The sequence below is a fragment of the Rhinoraja longicauda genome, chromosome 33 (genome assembly GCF_053455715.1).
Source record: "Rhinoraja longicauda isolate Sanriku21f chromosome 33, sRhiLon1.1, whole genome shotgun sequence".
In the NCBI taxonomy this organism is placed as follows: domain Eukaryota; kingdom Metazoa; phylum Chordata; class Chondrichthyes; order Rajiformes; family Arhynchobatidae; genus Rhinoraja; species Rhinoraja longicauda.
In genome coordinates this window covers 12,230,563-12,248,358 of record NC_135985.1, presented here as the reverse complement: position 1 = coordinate 12,248,358, position 17,796 = coordinate 12,230,563, and the positions used below count along the sequence as shown (strand labels likewise).

The following is a 17,796-nucleotide window of genomic DNA, read 5'->3' as shown; positions in this document are numbered from 1 at the left end:
CCATCTATATCTCTACTTTCCCTCTCTCATGATTCTCAGTCTGAAGAAGGATCTCAACCCGAAAACATCACCTATTCCTGTCCTGCTGAGTTACTCCAGTGTTTCGTGTCTATCTTCAAGATACTATCTACAGTACATCTGTAGGTTTGTTTGAGTACTTGGTGATATGAAAGGCAGTGCGTGGTCTCCTGACTTCACCTTTCTGAAGTCAACAATGAGTTCCTTGATTTGGTTGACATCAAGTGAGAGGTTGTTCTTGTGGTACCAATTGTATAGGTGTTCTCTCTCTCTCTCTTATAAACTCATCACCACTGGTAATGCAGGCAACCACAGTGGTGTCGTTGGCAAATTTATAGATGTCATTTGGAGCTCCGTTTCTCCACACAGTTATTGGAGATGGTAGAGCAGAGGTCTTAGCACACAACCTTGAGGTGCACCTGCGCAATGGCTAATGAGGAGATGTTACTAATCTGCAATGATCGAGGTCTGCCAATGAGGAAGTCAAGGATCCAGTTGCCAAAGCGAAGTACAAATGCCCAGATCTTGGCGCTTCGTGATGAGTTGCGGGGATGATTGAGTTGAACTCCGAACTGTAGTTGATGAATAGCTGCCTTTGAATAGATATCTTTGAAGGTGGCGGCACAGGCAAATAACATGGTAAAGACATCATATGGGATACTGACCTTCAGTTGGGGTACTGAATTCAACGTCAGGAGGTTATGAGAACGTCACCTCCTGGAGAACATCGAACCCTTCATCAAACTGATTGTGGTGGTGGTGGTATAACATCGGTACAACAGCCACCCTTTTGAAGCAGGTGGGAACCTCAGACTACAGAATTGAGAGGTTGAAAATCTCCTTGAATACTCCAGCCATTTGATCCACACAGGTCTTCGGCATTTAACCAGGTACCGCATTTAGGTGGGCACTTTGCTCACTGAGCATGTAACTAATCTGAACATTAATGGACAAAGACTCCAATCTGGCTCAAGCCTGAGAAAAATGAGCATATAACTATGAGTGAATTAAGTATCAACAAGATTTAAGAAATTTCTCCCAATTGATGTTCAGACAACCCCCATTTTACTGCAGTTCTGATAAGGCAAATTAGTCCTTCCAATAGACATAAAATATGACCAAAAAATCTGTGATATGGAATAAAAACTTGCTCGTATGAAATTTGTGTGGGGAAAAATAAATACTTTCCTTTTTCAACTTTCATTTCCTGACACATCACAGGTGTCATGGTTATGCATTATGGAAAAAACATATCTGGATATAGACCGTTTTGTAGGAATGCAAACATCATCAGGGCACAATGATAGCCTGTATTTCAAGGCACTGTAATTTTTCCACTCTATTCCCTTCCTCTTATGAGTGCCAAGACTTTCAACCATTTTACGTGTGGTACCAATAACAAAGGGGAAGAAGCTGTTCCTGAGTCTGGTGGTGCGCGCTTTCAAGCTTCTATCTCTTCTGCCTGGCTGAAGTAGAAAGACGGAGGAATGATCGGAGGGGGACAAGTCTTTGATTATGCTGGCTGCTTTTCCGAGTCAGTGTGGTGTAGATGGAGTCAGTGGAGGGTAGTCTGGTCTGTGAGATTTTGTGACTGGTGGTAGTCCACAAGAATCTATGCTGGAACCCTTGCAGTTTGACATGGGAATGATTTGGATGTGGATGTAGCTGCCATGATCTGCAAGTTTGCACATGACATGAAGATTGCTGGAATCTTTGACATTGTGGATGGTAATCAGTAGCTACAGGGTGACATTGATGTTTTGGTGAAATTAGCTGAGAAATGGTAGATTGAGTTTAATCCTGGTAAATGTGAGCTGATGCATTTTGGGAGTACTGATGAACCTGCGACGTATACCATGAATGGTACACTCAAAGGGAGTGTTGAGGAACAGAGGGACCTTGGTGTACAAGTCAAGAGACCTTTGAAGGTGGCATCACAGGCAAATAATGTGGTGAAGACAGCATATGGGATGCTGGCCTTCAGTCAGGGTATTGAATTCAATGTCAGGAGGTTGTGAGAAGTGATTTGCAACACATTACCTATTTTTGTCCAAATACTTTGCAGTTTGTTCTTGGTATTTCAGCAGCTTATATATTTGGAATGGGAAATTTAATTGTTGTTTCCATCAATCAAAACATGCACATAATAGACTTTATAAAACATTGGTCAGACCTCAGTTGGAGTTCTGCAGGCAGTTCTGGTCACCACACCAAAGGAAAAACATGATAGCACTGGAGAGGGTGCAGAGAGACGCACCACTATGTCAGCTGGGTCGCAGCGTTTGTGTTATGAGGCAAGACTGGAGAGGCTTCCACTGGAGCAGAGGAGATTAAAAGGGGCATGATTGAGGTCTATCAAGTTATGAGTGACACTGATAGGCTGTACCGTAGAAAACTTTGCACCTTAACAAGGCAAATAAAACCATAGGACCCAGATTTAGGATAAGGGATAAGGGGCAAGAAATTCAGAGTGGATCCAAGGGGGCCTTTTCTCCCCAGATGTGAGGGTACCTGGAATACACTGCCAGAGAGAATGATTGAAGCTAGATTGTTAACAGCATGTTGGAAATGTCTCGACAAGCATGAGTCTCCTAGGGATATGGACCAAGCGCTGGGAGATGGGATTAATAGAAAAAACATAGAAACATAGAAAAATAGGAGCAGGACGAAGCCATTTGGCCCTTCGAGCCAGTTGCGCCATTCATTGTGATTATGGCTGATCATCCACAATCAGTGCCCTGTGCCTGCCTTCTCCCCATATCCCTTGACTCCAGTAGCCCCTAGAGCTCTATCTAACTCTCTTTTAAATTCATCCAGTGAATTGGCCTCCACTGCCTTCTGTGGCAGAGAATTCCACAAATTCACAACTCTCTGGGTGAAAAGGTTTTTTTCTCACCTGAGTTTTAAATGGCCTCCCCTTTATTACTGGTGCGTGCCCACAGACGGCATGAAAATGGTGCCCAATGGCCGGTCTCTGTGCTCTATGAATTCCCACAGCAGGGAAAATAAAATAATTCACTTCAGCACAATGTTGTGACGTCGTGGTTCAAAAATAAAAATGTTCTACGCCATTTCCTGGTTTCTAAGCTCTCCCAAGCCAACAAGGGAAGGTAGATTGAAAGGAAGGCGGTGAGACCGGCAATTGGTCTTTTTCTGCTTGGTTGCAGAGAATACTCGTCACATCAACCAATAACTGGAAAGGCCGTCAAAGGCGCAGATGCAATATTCTCTGGATAATCAATCAGTGGCACTAAAGATTTTGACACCTCTTGGAAACATTGGCGAGCTGCTGAATAAGCAAATGCAAATTGCTCAAAATATCTTGCAGTACTAATAAAGGGCAAAACCGAGTGACTTGTTTACATTTCATAAACACAGACAGGAGGGTGGAGACCAGAGTCCCGTGAGCCTGCTCCGTCATTCTGTATAATCAAGGCTGGGTTCTGTTATGCTAATCCACTTCCCCTCATGGCCCTCACTTCCTCAATGTTTTTAATGTCCACAGTTCTAACAGAGACACAGAACTAAACTTCCTCCCATTCAGTTTTAATGATGTTCCAGGTTTACAGCTATCTTTACTGATATAAACAGTTTATTCCAGATTTACTCAATGACTTCATTAAATTCCCCAGTCATCACGATGGGATTATAAATTGTATTTCCAACAGTGCCAGTTCCAATAATCCCCCTTGGGAGCTTGCAACCAAATGGCATGAACATTGAATTTTTCGATTTTAGGTAACTAACCTACAAACAACCCTCCTCCCTTCTCCCCCCCCCCCCCCCCCCCCCCCTCCCCATCACCAGGATCCACACTAATTTCTCCCCTTCCCCTTTCAACATTTATTCCTTTCTCTAGCTTCACAATTAATACCTCTTCTATCCTTATCTCAAACTTTTTGCCTTTACATCCCTAGCCTCAGTCCAACCATCTCCCTCTCAAATATAAATCCACACCTGTATCTTCCCATCCCTTGAGGAGAGAGGTCTCGACCCAAAACGTCACATATTCATTCTATCCAGATGCTGCCTGTTCCGCTGAGTTACTCCAGCATTTTCTGTCCATCCACCCATCCCTTGCCAGACTTTGTCCTGCCCCCACTTCTCTTCCAGCTGCACCCACTCCTCTCCATTGCAATCAGTATGAAGTAGGGTCCCGACCCAAAACATCACCTATCCATGTCCTCCAGATATGTTGCCTGACCCACCGAGTTACTCCAACACTTCGTGTGCAGTTTTCTTTTGATTGTACGTTATTGTGGCTTTGATCACATTTTGCCTTTAGAAGTTGTTTTACAAGAATGAATTGATGTCAATGAACAGATGAGACAATTGGGAGGATTAGAAGTGCAAAGGATGTGGTCAACACTTTACAGAAAGGAGGATTGCAGAACTAAAGTCGATGCTGCTCTGTGGAAGTATCCCCGTGTCGACTAAGAGGTAAATCTTTGAAACATGCTCCTCAGGGAGATGGTATAACAATGTTGAGACAATAACTCTGAACATGACATATACCAAGTGCAGCAGTCGCTAGGAACAACAGTGCTGGGCCAATGCTTGAAAACTGTTTCACCACTCGTGGGGTTTACTGGCTTACATCCAAATCCATTACAGACAATAGAAAAAAGATCACAGACATCCATCACCACTGTTTCCATCTATGTATGACTACTAGAATTGTAGCAGAGGGCAGCACAGCGCCACAGCAGTAGAATTTCTGCCTTACAGCGCCAGAGACCCGGGTTCAATCCTGACTATGGGTGCTGTCTGTACGGAGTTTGTACATTCTCCCTGTGACCGAATGGCTATTTGGATTTAGATTTAGAGCTACAGCGCAGAAACAGGCCCTTCGGCCCACCGGGTCCGCGCCGCCCAATGATCCCCGCACATTAACACTGTCCTACACCCACTAAGGACAGTTTTTACATTTGCCCAGCCAATTAACCTACAAACCTGTACGTCTTTGGAGTGTGGGAGGAAACCGAAGATCTCGGAGAAAACCCATGCAGGTCACGGGGAGAACGTACAAACACCGTACAGACGGCGCTCGTAGTCAGGATCGAACCTGAGTCTCCGGCGCTGCATTCGCTGTAAGGCAGCAACTCTACCGCTGCGCCACCGTGCCGCTCATTCTCTGGGGGCTCCAGTTTCCTCCCACGCTCCAAAGATGCACAGGTCTGTAGGTTAATTGTCTTCTGTAAATTTTCCCTAGTGTGTTGGATAGTTAGTGTAAGGGGTGATGGCTGGTCAGCACAGACTCAGTGGGCCGAAGGGCCTGTTTGCATGCTGTATCTTTAGAGTTTAGCGTCTAAAGTAAAGGACCAGATGGTCTTGAGTCTCCATTCATGACAAGTGGTCAGATCTGGTCAAAGCTTATTCAACATAGAATTTAACCTGGATTTACTTCAAGCATTATGACCACAGAGAATGACTACGCATCCTGAAAATCTTACTAAAAACTCACTAACAAATATGCTCCACATTTTAAAGATGAATCTAGAAATTGAACAGGCCCACTACGTCCAGTGCAGCAAAGCTCTGACCATCCATCGTGCTCAGGACTTTTGTGGTGCAGGACTGGCAGGTTTTTCCAGAAATTACTCCAACGCTCCAACAAACATATTTTTTAATATATAAACATTATACCACAGAATTGTGCAGGAAATCAGGTGAGTTGAAAGGGAGCACAGGAATCTGCACCCAGTGAACCAGATGCCAAAGAAACAGGGTCGCTGAATAGTCGGATGTCAAAATTGATCAGAATTTTATTCTAGTTTAATGCTACAGTTGAATTTTACATGGGCAAAATGATCAAGTCGTCATACGTTCATAAATTATAGGAGTAGAATTAGGCCATTTGGCCCATCAAGTCTATTCCGTCATTCAATCATGGCTGATCTATCTTTTCCTCTCAACCCCATTCTCCTGCCTTTCCCCCGTTACTCCTGACGCCCTGGAGTCAATGAAAGGGGGAGAAAAAAATCACATTCAGCCATACAATCTGGGAATTTCTCACCTGGTTCAGATCTGGAATATGTAGAAGGAGGCAAAGGGAAAAGCCCTCAGTAAATACAAAGGGAATAGTTAAAATGTTTACTTCCAATTTAAAATTGAATCATAGACCAGCTGCTGCAGCTCAAAGGTTTTCTAGTTCTCCTCTAACATCAGGATTCACTCCATATCCAATCCTTCGGGACAACCTTGGTAATATTTGAGTGGATAAGGTGGCAGGAATTTCAAGCCTGTGGCCTGTGCCTCGCCCTCTTTTGTCTGTCCGATGCCAAGCTTCGCCATATATTTCCACCTGCACAGTGCCAATCTAGAACCAGTTAAGAAAGTTTCAATCACCAGCTATGGCATTTTTTAATGTTTCTATATGCAATCTCTTGTTATTTCCTCCAACCTTACAATGTTCTTGTAAGGCAAGGGTGGCTCACAATGACTCATCCAACCAGCCGACTCACTCACATTATTTAAACAATGCACTGGCTGAGACTCACATAAAAAGGAAATGACACGCAATGTCAATCCAAAACACAGTAATAATGTACTATTACACCACTGTGGAATAACAAGTTTCAAACATATAACTCTTGTATCGAAACTGTCACAAATGGACCACATTATTTCTTTGAATTTCGTGTTCAGGATCTGGGGTTGCTGGCAAGGTCAACATTTGCTAACTGCACTCACGGTGGTGGTAGTAAGCCATCTACTTGTATTGATGCAAACCTTCGAGTGAAGGTACAGCTGTTGGGTAAGGAATTCCAGGTTTAAGACCATGCAATGATGGCGGACAATGGAAAGAAAGTCAACGGTGAAGCAGCTGAAGACACTTGGACCATGGACATGGCTGTTTGGAACTCCACAGTGATGTCCTGGGACTGGGTGATTGATATCAAAACCATTGAAGTGCCTTTGATGTCCATTAACTTTAATTTTTCAAAAGTATCTTTATGTCACATTCAATCAAGTGCTGCTTGACGTCAAGTGCAGTCACTATCAACTCATCTATGGTATTCAACCCTTGTTCTACCAAGGTTATTATGAGATCTGGAGCCAAGTAGTCCCAGCAAAACACAAACTGAACAACAGCAAATAGGTATTGGCGAGTTCATGGCACTTTCACCACTGTGCTGATGACTGAGAGCAGAATGATTGGGTAATGGGATGCATTTTGTGAGCAGCACACACCAGGGCAACCTTTCACACTGTCAGGTTGATACCTGTATTCCAATGGTACTGGAATGGAGCTCGAGGCACGGCTGGTTCTGGAGTCTCCCGTACTAGTTAAGATATTGTCTGGTGCCTTGCTGTATCCATTCCCCTCATCCTGATATTATCATATCATATCATATATATACAGCCGGAAACAGGCCTTTTCGGCCCACCAAGTCCGTGCCGCCCAGCGATCCCCGTACATTAACACTATCCTACACCCACTAGGGACAATTTTTTTAAATAACATTTTTACCCAGCCAATTAACCTACATACCTGTACGTCTTTGGAGTGTGGGAGGAAACCGAAGATCTCGGAGAAAACCCACGCAGGTCACGGGGAGAACGTACAAACTCCTTACAGTGCAGCACCCGTAGTCAGGATCGAACCTGAGTCTCCGGCGCTGCATTCGCTGTAAAGCAGCAACTCTACCGCTGCGCTACCGTGCTGCCTATATTGTATGGTGCAAAACAAATTGGCTGGAAAAAGGCTTCTATAATGGGGGGGGTGAGGGACATTAAGGTTGGTACCAAGATGTTTCATGCACTGGTTGATCACAGTTAACAATGCTTCATTCTTCCATTTATCACTCCTGTTCTGGTCTCTGCCATCAATGAGGAGAGGGATTTTCGCGGGACCTCCTCCTCCAACTTGGTGTTTAATTGTCCATGACTAGATAAGGTGGAACTGCAGAACTTCAATTCTTACAACTGTTTGCAAGATAAACTGAGCTCGATCAACCACATGCTGTTTAGGACCCTTTTGATTCGGTATTGCAGTTTCATTAGAACAGCACCTCATCATTTTAGGTGCGACTGATGGTGCTCCCGGCCTGCGCGTCACTGAATCAGTGTTGATGCCCTTGCTCATTAGTAATGGTAGTGTGTCGGAAATGCTAAACCATGAGCTTGCACATGGCAAAGCTGGACATTTCTGCTGCTGCTGCTGCTGTTGACAGACCACAGTTGAAAGCCTCTCCCATCAGATTCCAGAACAGTTTCTTCCCCGTTATCATCAGATTCTTGAATGGAAAGGTCATAAACTAAAGAAGGATTCCCCATCTTCCAATCAACCTTGTCGTGGCCATTATCCTTTATTTCCATCTGCACATTCTCTCCAGCTGTAACTCTGTCTTCTGCACTCTGTTTACGTTCTCCTTTTTCACCACCTGTTGTATTCATGTATGATTTGTTTTTTCCGGGTTGCATGAAACAGAGTTTTTCACTGAATCTTGATATACATGATATACATGACAATATTAAACCAACGCAGAGCCTCATGGATATCCAGTTGTGAGCCGCCAGATTCACTCCATGTCTGTCCCATTTACAGTGGAGTGACACATTACAATCAAGTGTTCCCTTTATACGATGACAAAGCCTCTGTGTCCACAAGGATGATGGGAATCAGTACCACCATTGTTGTTGACAGTTGCTTCTGTCCATGACAGTGGATTAGTGAAGGCAAGGTCAATTAGGTTTAGGAAAGAATTGTAGATGTTGGTTTAAATCGAAGGTAGACACAAAATGCTGGAGCAACTCAGCGGAAAAGGCAGCATCTCTGGAGAGAAGGAATGGGTGACGTTTCGGGTCGAGACCCTTCTTCAGACTCTATGGGTGACATTCCAGGACGAGACCCTTCTTCAGACTGGCTGAGTTACTCCAGCATTTTGTGTCTATCTTCAATTAGGTTTATCCCTCAGTGCCTGCCACAGACCCATTCTCCCAGGAACATCCTTCAAGACTTGCCCAGTTCAGCCAATATAGGACTATCAGTGACAGCATTCAACCCCCAGGCAGAGTACATTCTGTGCCCTTGCCCCTGTCAGCGTTCCCTCCATAGAAACATAGAAACATAGAAAATAGGTGCAGGAGTAGGCCATTCGGCCCTTCGAGCCTGCACCGCCATTCAATATGATCCTGGCCGATCATCCAGCTCAGTAGCCTGTACCTGCCTTCTCTCCATACCCCCTGATCCCTTTAGCAAAAAGGGCCACATCTAACTCCCTCTTAAATATAGCCAATGAACTGGCCTCAACTACCTTCTGTGGCAGAGAATTCCACAGACTCACCACTCTCTGTGTGAAGAAATGTTTTCTCATCTCGGTCCTAAAAGACTTCCCCCTTATCCTTAAGCTGTGACCCCTGGTTCTGGACTCCCCCAACATCGGGAACAATCTTCCCGCATCTAGCCTCTCCAACCCCTTAAGAATTTTATATGTTTCTATAAGATCCCCCCTCAGTCTTCTAAATTCCAGCGAGTACAAGCCCAGTCTATCCAGTCTTTCCTCATATGCAAGTCCCGCCAAACCAGGGATTAATCTGGTGAACCTTCTCTGTACTCCCTCTAAGGCAAGAACGTCTTTCCTCAGGTTAGGAGACCAAAACTGCACACAATACTCCAGGTGCGGTCCCACCAAGGCCCTGTACAACTGCAGCAGAACCTCCCTGCTCCTAAACTCAAATCCTCTTGCTATGAATGCCAACATACCATTCGCTTTCTTCACTGCCTGCTGCACCTGCATGCTTGCTTTCAATGACTGGTGCACCATGACACCCAGGTCACGTTGCATCTCCCCTTCTCCCAATCGGTCACCATTCAGGTAATACTCTGCTTTCCTGTTCAAGGTGACGGAGCACTGATTCATCAACCAATGGAGAATGGCAGGTGGTGATCAGGATGAAAATCCTTGCTCAATCCTGACTGATATCATGGGATATTGCGGGGTTTGGAGGTAAAGCTAAGGTTTCCAAGGAATGCTTCCCAACCCCCAGGGTCAGTATACCACTGCAAATGTCAGTGGCACAAAGCATGTTGCAATGGAGGAGTCATGCACGTTGTCAGTAAGAATTGCAACATTGCAACAACCGCCTCAAATTCTCCACTCCCGACTCACTCTAACCTCTCCCCTTCTGAACGTGCAGCCCTCCACTCACTCTGCAACAATCCTGACTTAGTCATCAAACCCGCTGACAAGGGAGGTGCTGTGGTAGTCTGGCGTGCTGGCCTCTACCGGACCGAGGCCAGACGACAACTCTCAGACACCTCTTCCTACTTATCCTTGGACCACGACCCCACCGACGAACACCAGACCTTAATCATCAACACCATCACGGACCTCACCATTTCCGGCACTCTACCCTCGAATCCCTCCAAGCTTATCGTTCCCCAGCCCCGCACGGCCCGATTTTACCTTCTACCTAAAATCCATAAACAGAACTGTCCCGGCAGACCCATTGTTTCTGCCTGTTCATGTCCCACCGAACTTATTTCCACCTACCTCGACTCCATCCTATCCCCCCTGATCAAATCCCTCCCCACCTATGTCCAAGACACCTCACATGCTCTCCATCTCCTCGATAACTTCGGGTTCCCAGGCCCCCACTCCCTCAACTTTACCATGGATGTCCAGTTACTCTACACTTCCAACCCCCACAAGGATGGTCTTGAAGCCCTCCATTTCTTCCTCGACCGTAGAACCAGCCAATCCCCATCTATTAACACTCTCCTCCGCCTAGCAGAGCTGGTTCTTAAATTCACACTAGGGCATCAGAGATGTCCTCATTCTTCAGGAAACGGGGCTTCCCCTCTTCTATTATAGACGAGGCCTCTTCTACATCCCGCAGCTCCACTCCTGCTCCCCCTCCCCCCACTCGTAACAAGGACAGAATCCCCCCTCGTTCTTACCTTCCACCCCATCAGCCAGCGTATCCAACAATCATCCTCCAACATTTCCGTCACCTACAACAGGACCCCACCACTGGCCACATCTTCCCATCCCTTCCCCTTTCTGCGTTCCGCAGAGACCATTCCCTCCGTAACTCCCTGGTCCACTCGTCCCTTCCTACCCAAACCACCCCATCCCCGGGCACTTTCCCCTGCAACCGCAGGAGATGCAACACCTGTCCCTTTACCTCTCCCCTCAACTCCATCCAAGGACCCAAACAGTCTTTCCAGGTGAGACAGAGGTTCACCTGCACCTCCTCCAACCTCATCTATTGTATCCGCTGCTCTAGATGTCAACTTCTTTACATCGGCGAAACCAAACACAGGCTCGGCGATCGTTTCGCTCAACACCTTCGCTCAGTCCGCCTTAATCAACCTGATCTCCCGGTGACTGAGCACTTCAACTCCCCTCCCACTCCCAGTCTGACCTTTCTGTCATGGGCCTCCTCCAGTGCCATAGTGAGGCCCACTGGAAATTGGAGGAACAGCACCTCATATTTCACTTGGGCAGCTTGCAGCCCAGCGGTATGAACATTGACTTCTCCAACTTTAGATAGTTCCTCTGTCCCTCTCTTCCCCTCCCCTTCCCAGTTCTCCCTCTATCTCCCTGTCTCCACCTATATCCTTCCTTTGTCCCGCCCCCCTTACATCAGTCTGAAGAAGGGTCTCAACCCGAAACGTCATCCATTCCTTCTCTCCTGAGATGCTGCCTGACCTGCTGAGTTACTCCAGTATTTTGTGAAATAAATACCTTCGATTTGTACCAGCATCTGCAGTTATTTTCTTACACATCAGGCTGCGGCTTGGGTAGTCTGTGGGCAGTTCTCACCAATCCTCAGATGTTTGCAAGTCTGAGAGACTGGGAGGAACCTGGCTGTATCTGGATAACGTGGCAAGGTTAATTAGGTTCTAATCCTTCTCTGAACATTACATTACGGTAACGGTCAGTGAGGGGTTTGTAGGACAACCTCAGACATTTAAGTGTCAACTACATTGGGGTCACATTTGGACCAGCCTGTGCTGTGACTACAAGGGGGGACACTACAAAACCAGATGAGATTTGAACTACAATCCAGTAGTTTTCATCGCCATCAAAGACCAATAAGTCCCCTCTGCCCTAAATTCTACATTGTTGATTGAAGTTCCACAACTGCTGAAGTGAGACTTGAACCAGGAACTCTGGATGATCAGTCAGCAGGAAGAAGGGTCTCAATCCGAAACTCCTCTCCAGAGATGCTGCCTGTCCCGCTGAGTTACTCCAGCATTGTGTGTCTACGTGAGAACATTTGTCCCTTACTACTCACCAAATCTTGGTAGGTTTACCTTTTGTTTTTAACAAAGTGATGACTAACTCTGTTACTTCATTCTAAGAATCCTCTCGATCGAAGTTTATGACGATGACAGAGAGCAACCTGGTAGTAATTAGGTGCTTGGCTCCAGTCACCAATTAATGATAGAACGCGACTTTATCGTCCGTCCCCCCCCCCCCCCGTCCCCCCAAAACACACCTACCTGGCTCCCAGAATATCCTTCTTCGCCAGGCCAATTCCAGCTAAAATTCTCACTCGTAGAATTCGAGATCCTTCCTGCAAACGACAAATCGGCGCGTTAGTGACCAGAAGTGACGGTGGAGTTGGGGAGGGGGCGAAGGAGGGGGGGGGGGGGGGGGGGGGAGAGGGCGAGGGAGGGGGCGAGGTGTCCGGCCCCGAATTAGCAACAAATCAGGTTGCGGGGGCATTCGCTTCGGGCTTGGAAGCTGGCGAGCCCTGGGACGTGTAGGCCTGAACTCTGGAAGACCCGCCGCTACTTCCTTCTCCGGGGGAGAGAGAAGGGGGGGGGGGGGGGGGGGAGAGAGAAGGGGGGGGGGAGAGAGAGAGGGGGGGGGAGAGAGAGAGGGGGGGGGTGAGAGAGAGAGAGAGAGGGGGGAGAGAGAGAGGGGGGGGGAGAGAGAGAGGGGGGGAGAGAGAGAGGGGGGGAGAGAGAGGGGGGGAGAAAAGAAGAGAGAGGGGGGGAGAAAAGAAGAGAGGGGGAGGGGGAAAAGAAGAGAGAGGGGGAGGGGGGAAAAGAAGAGGGAGGGGGAGGGGGGAAAGAAGAGAGAGGGGAAGGGGGGGAGAGAGAGAGAGAGGTGGGTGGTGGAAGCCCAGTTGTCGGGGATCCGGATTCCCCACCCCTCCCCGCCTGTACAAGGCAGCTCCTGCTCCGAAGGGAGGTCTATGAAGCGGGTCCCCCCCCTCTCCCGGCTCGGCCGCGGCACAGAGCAGCAATCAGCCCCGGAGATCTTTGCTTTGGATGGCGGTGTTGAACAAGCCTGGGCATTAACATTATATATTTTTTTTTTACCTCATCGTTGGCGACGCCGCGTACTTCGGAGATCGATGCCATGGTCGGGGGGAGAGGGGTAGGTGGTGGGGGACACACACGGCTGTTGCTGCTCGATCAAGCCCGTTCCTCGGGCCGGGGGTTGAGACTCCAGGCTCGCATGCCGCCCGATCGCTCCCCTGGCTCTGCTCGGCGCTGAAAACTTGGCGAGCTGAGCTGAGCTGAGCTGGTGGAGCCCGCCCACCCGCATCACGCAGCGTACATACACACATACACACACACACACGCTCGCTCGCTCGCTACGCCCAGAGCCAATGTAACCAAAATATGAAACATTGTAACAAACGCAGAGTAGCTGCTCGCTCCCACTGGATACATTGAAACGCGTGGGGTCAGACCGGCTGGATGTTGCAGAATCACATTCTGAAACAAAGTAACATTAGCAATCAAAGGGGAATCCTTTTTTTAAAAAAAAGAATCTACAAGTTCCGAATCTGAACGATGGAGCCTGATGGTGGAATATCAAAACAAATGTCTGAAGAAGGGTCTCGACCCGAAACGTCACCCATTCCTTCTCTCCTGAGATGCTGCCTGACCCGCTGAGTTACTCCAGCATTTTGTGTCGACCCATTCCTTCTCTCCAGAGATGTTGCCTGACCCGCTGAGTTACTCCAGCATTTTGTGTCTACCCATCCCTTCTTTCCTGAGATGTTGCCTGACCCCCTGAGTTACTCCAGCATTTTGTGTCTACCCATTCCTTCTCTCCTGAGATGCTGCCTGACCCGCTCCAGCATTTTGTGTCTATCTATCTTCAATTGTCAGAGTTCTGTCGAAGGATTTACAAATTGAACACATTGTCGCTTCTCAGAAGCTGGCGGGGCTCATTGTGTTTGTAGTATTTTCTTTATATGAGGTGAGAGGGATAGATCGGGTCGACGCAGTGTCTCTTGCCCAGAGAGACATCGAGAACCGAGAGGGGACCGAGAACCAGAGGACTTCGGTTTAAAGTGAAGGGGGAAAGATTTAATAGGAATCAGGGGGTAACTTTTTCACACAAAGGGTGGTGGGTGTATTTCGTGTTCTTGTTCAAACATCACAGTGTATGGAATGAGCTGCCAGGAGGTAGTTGAGGCAAGGATTATTGCAACATTTAAGAAGCAATTAGAGAGGTACATGGATAGAATAGGTTTAGAGGGATATGGGTCAAACGCAGTCAAGTGGGACTGGTGTAGATAGGACATGTTGGTCGGTGTGGGCAAGTTGGACCGAAGGGCCTGTTTCCATGGTGTATCACTCTCTGACTATGTTAGATTTAAAACAGCTTGTAAGATTCTATGTGAAGCTGACCTCTGCCAAAACAAAATGCTCCGTAAGTTTGTGGAAAGTGCTGGAGGACATGGATAGGTAATATTTCCATCGGGACTCTTTTTCAGACTGATTGCAATAGAAGGGGAGAAATGTTGAGAGAAATGGGGGAAGAGGTGATGCCAGACCCGCGGAGTTACTCCACCACTTTGTGTTCCACGCAAGATTCCAGCATCTGCAGTTCATTGTAGTCCGATAGTTTGTTTTGTCGCAGTTCTCTTGTTGCGGGGAACGCGTGCGCCGTTAGTCCTGTTTACCAGGGATTCGGCTTCTGGATGAGTGGTGAGAGCAAAGGCCACCCGCGGCTCACAAGGGAGGAACCGACTAAAACAAAACTTTCACAGTCGCATAAGGTCCCCAGACAGGCGCTGTGTCACATCAGAATCAACTCAGTCAAAGTCGCACCTTGAAGCTCGTTGGTCCTCCAGTGCAAGACCTCTGCAACCAAATGCGGGAACTTGTGGCGAGGGGGGCACTGGTCTCGGTGCAGCCAGAACAGGTCTGTAGGAAAGGACCACCGTCTGAACTCCACGATAGACTGAAGGACTCTCACACACCTCAGCGTTTCAGATGTAACGTTGACGTCCTGGTGGAGTGGTTAGATATCGGCATTCCGATTACATTTGCTGTGATTGTTATCAATAAAATATATTTAGGGGAAATCCAACGCAGATATTTTTCACCTGGATGGCTAATCTGTCTGGCCATTCTGAACTAATTTGTTCTTCAAAGCAAATCCTTTTCTCTCCCATAACATTAGAAATTGGTGAGTCCAATTGAAAATAGGGGCACTTAACTAAATAACAGATTGCAGTGAAGCTGTCGTTCCTGTCGTTGCTTCCCTTTCCCCCCCCCCCCCCCCACCCACCCACCCACTTCTCAACTGAAGGTGTGTGCAATGCTTCCTCGTACGTTCAATAACTAAGTCTAGGTTTACCTGCTTATTATGCAGCCACTTGTGGACCAGCCGTCATCTGAGCCCCCCTGAGTTTTGTGTTCTCCATTTTATTGTTATAGAAAACTATCAAATTTGGTACAAATTCAGATAAAAATGGAACTGATGTTCTGAGAAGTGAGCTTGAAATATGGCGAGGAAAGGATGGATGAGGGCAGGCAGGGAGTTCTTGCACATCAAACAGCATGTCTATTAGTTGCAAAGATTAGATCACAGGTGCACAGAGAGAGATATACATGGATGCAGAACTGAAGCGTTCTCAAAATTATATCAAAGTATTAATAGATTTAAAATTTCTGATGGATGTTGGAATATCTTGAAAGGGATTATATGTTTCTTGTATAGATTGTACAATCATATTGCCATTTCCAGGATGGAGTTTCGTTAAGATTAATTTAGCTTCACAAACTATTATGAATGTGGGCTTCTACTGGATTATTTCAGGTATCTGATAATCTCTCCAATGCACTGTTCTTCACTATAAGCAGGTCCTGGCAAGCTCTGTAAATAATCATGAGAATCAGTGTCATAACCGCATTGAGGAACAAAAGGAACGCATTAAGGAACATAAACCCCAACACCTGCCACCTGCACCCCTGCCTCCATCCGACCCCAACCCCCACCATTGCCGGGTGTTCACCATCCCCCCTGACCTCCCCCTTTCAGACACCGAACGGTCTGTCCTCAGCAGAGGCCTTACCTTTGTTCCCCTCCGCCCCCACATCAACGAGTTCCGCGTCCGCCATGACGTGGAGCTCTTCTTCCGCCGCCTACGCGCCTTTTTCCATGGTAAGAAGTCCCCACCCCCCACTGATGACCCCTTCTCCCGTCTCCAATGGACCCCCTCCTCTTGGACCCCCCCGTGTAGCCAACTACCCTCACTAGAACTTTTTATCTCTAACTGCCGGCGTGACATTAGCCGCCTCAAATTCTCCACTCCCCTGACGAACTCCAACCTCTCCCCTCCTGAACGTGCAGCCCTCCACTCACTCCGCAACAACCCGGACTTAATCATTAAACCCGCTGACAAGGGAGGGGCTGTGATAGTCTGGCGTGCTGACCTCTACCGGACCGAGGCCAGACGACAACTCTCGGACACCTCTTCCCACTTATCCCTGGACCATGACCCCACTGACCAACACCAGACCTTTATCAGCAGCACCATCACGGACCTCATCATTGTCTCTGCCTGCTCATGCCCCACCGAACTTATCTCTACCTACCTCGACTCCATCCTATCCCCCCTGGTTAAATCCCTCCCCACCTACATCCAAGACACCTCACATGCTCTCCATCTCCTCGATAACTTCCGGTTCCCAGGCCCCCACTCCCTCATCTTCACCATGGATGTCCAGTCACTCTACACTTCCATCCCCCACAAGGATGGTCTTGAAGCCCTCCGTTTCTTCCTCGACCGTAGAACCAGCCAATCCCCATCGACCAACACTCTCCTCCGCCTAGCAGAGCTGGTTCTTACCCTCAATAACTTCTCCTTTGACTCCTCCCACTTCCTCCAAACCAGAGGCGTAGCTATGGGCACTCGCATGGGCCCTAGCTACGCCTGCCTCTTTGTCGGGTACGTCGAACAATCCCTGTTCCAGACGTACACTGGCCCCATCCCCGAACTCTACCTCCGCTACATCGATGACTGCATTGGTGCTACCTCTTGCACCCATGCAGAACGCACTGACTTCATACACTTCACCTCCAATTTTCATCCTGCCCTTAAATATACCTGGACTATCTCCGACATCTCCCTCCCGTTTGTGGACCTCACCATCTCCATCACAGGAGACAGACTAGTGACGGACATTTACTATAAACCCACTGACTCGCACAGCTATCTGGACTACACTTCTTCCCACCCGGTCCCCTGCAAAAAGTCTAACCCCTACTCCTAATTCCTCCGTCTACGCCGCTTCTGCGCCCGGGATGAGGTGTTTCACACTAGGGCTTCCGAGATGTCCTCGTTCTTCAGGAAACAGGCTTCCCCTCCTCCATTATAGATGAGGCTCTCACTAGGGTCTCTTCTACATCCCGCAGCTCCACTCCTGCTCCCCCTCCCACCACTCGCAACAAGGACAGAATCCCCCTCGTTCTCACCTTCCACCCCACCAGCCAGCGGATCCAACATATCATCCACCAACATTTCCATCACCTACAGCGGGACCCCACCATTGGCCATATCTTCCCA

General features: G+C 47.7%; 1 protein-coding gene across 3 annotated transcripts in view; it reads right to left on the bottom strand.

Annotated features, from left to right (window-relative positions):
* nedd4a (NEDD4 E3 ubiquitin protein ligase a) overlaps positions 1–13,525 on the bottom strand; it is a 127,088-nt gene extending 113,563 nt beyond the window's left edge. For 2 of the 3 annotated variants that reach the window (XM_078427441.1, XM_078427442.1), the window contains exons 1-2: positions 13,304–13,525; positions 12,476–12,549 (exon numbers count right to left, since the gene is read on the bottom strand). In XM_078427441.1, coding sequence (XP_078283567.1) covers positions 12,476–12,549; positions 13,304–13,345 — 116 coding nt within the window. In that variant the 5' untranslated portion in view covers positions 13,346–13,525. Of the gene's footprint in view, positions 1–12,475; positions 12,550–13,303 lie in introns of those variants that run through there. The other variant, XM_078427444.1, reaches the window with a different exon arrangement.
* Between the last annotated feature and the right edge of the window lie 4,271 nt (positions 13,526–17,796).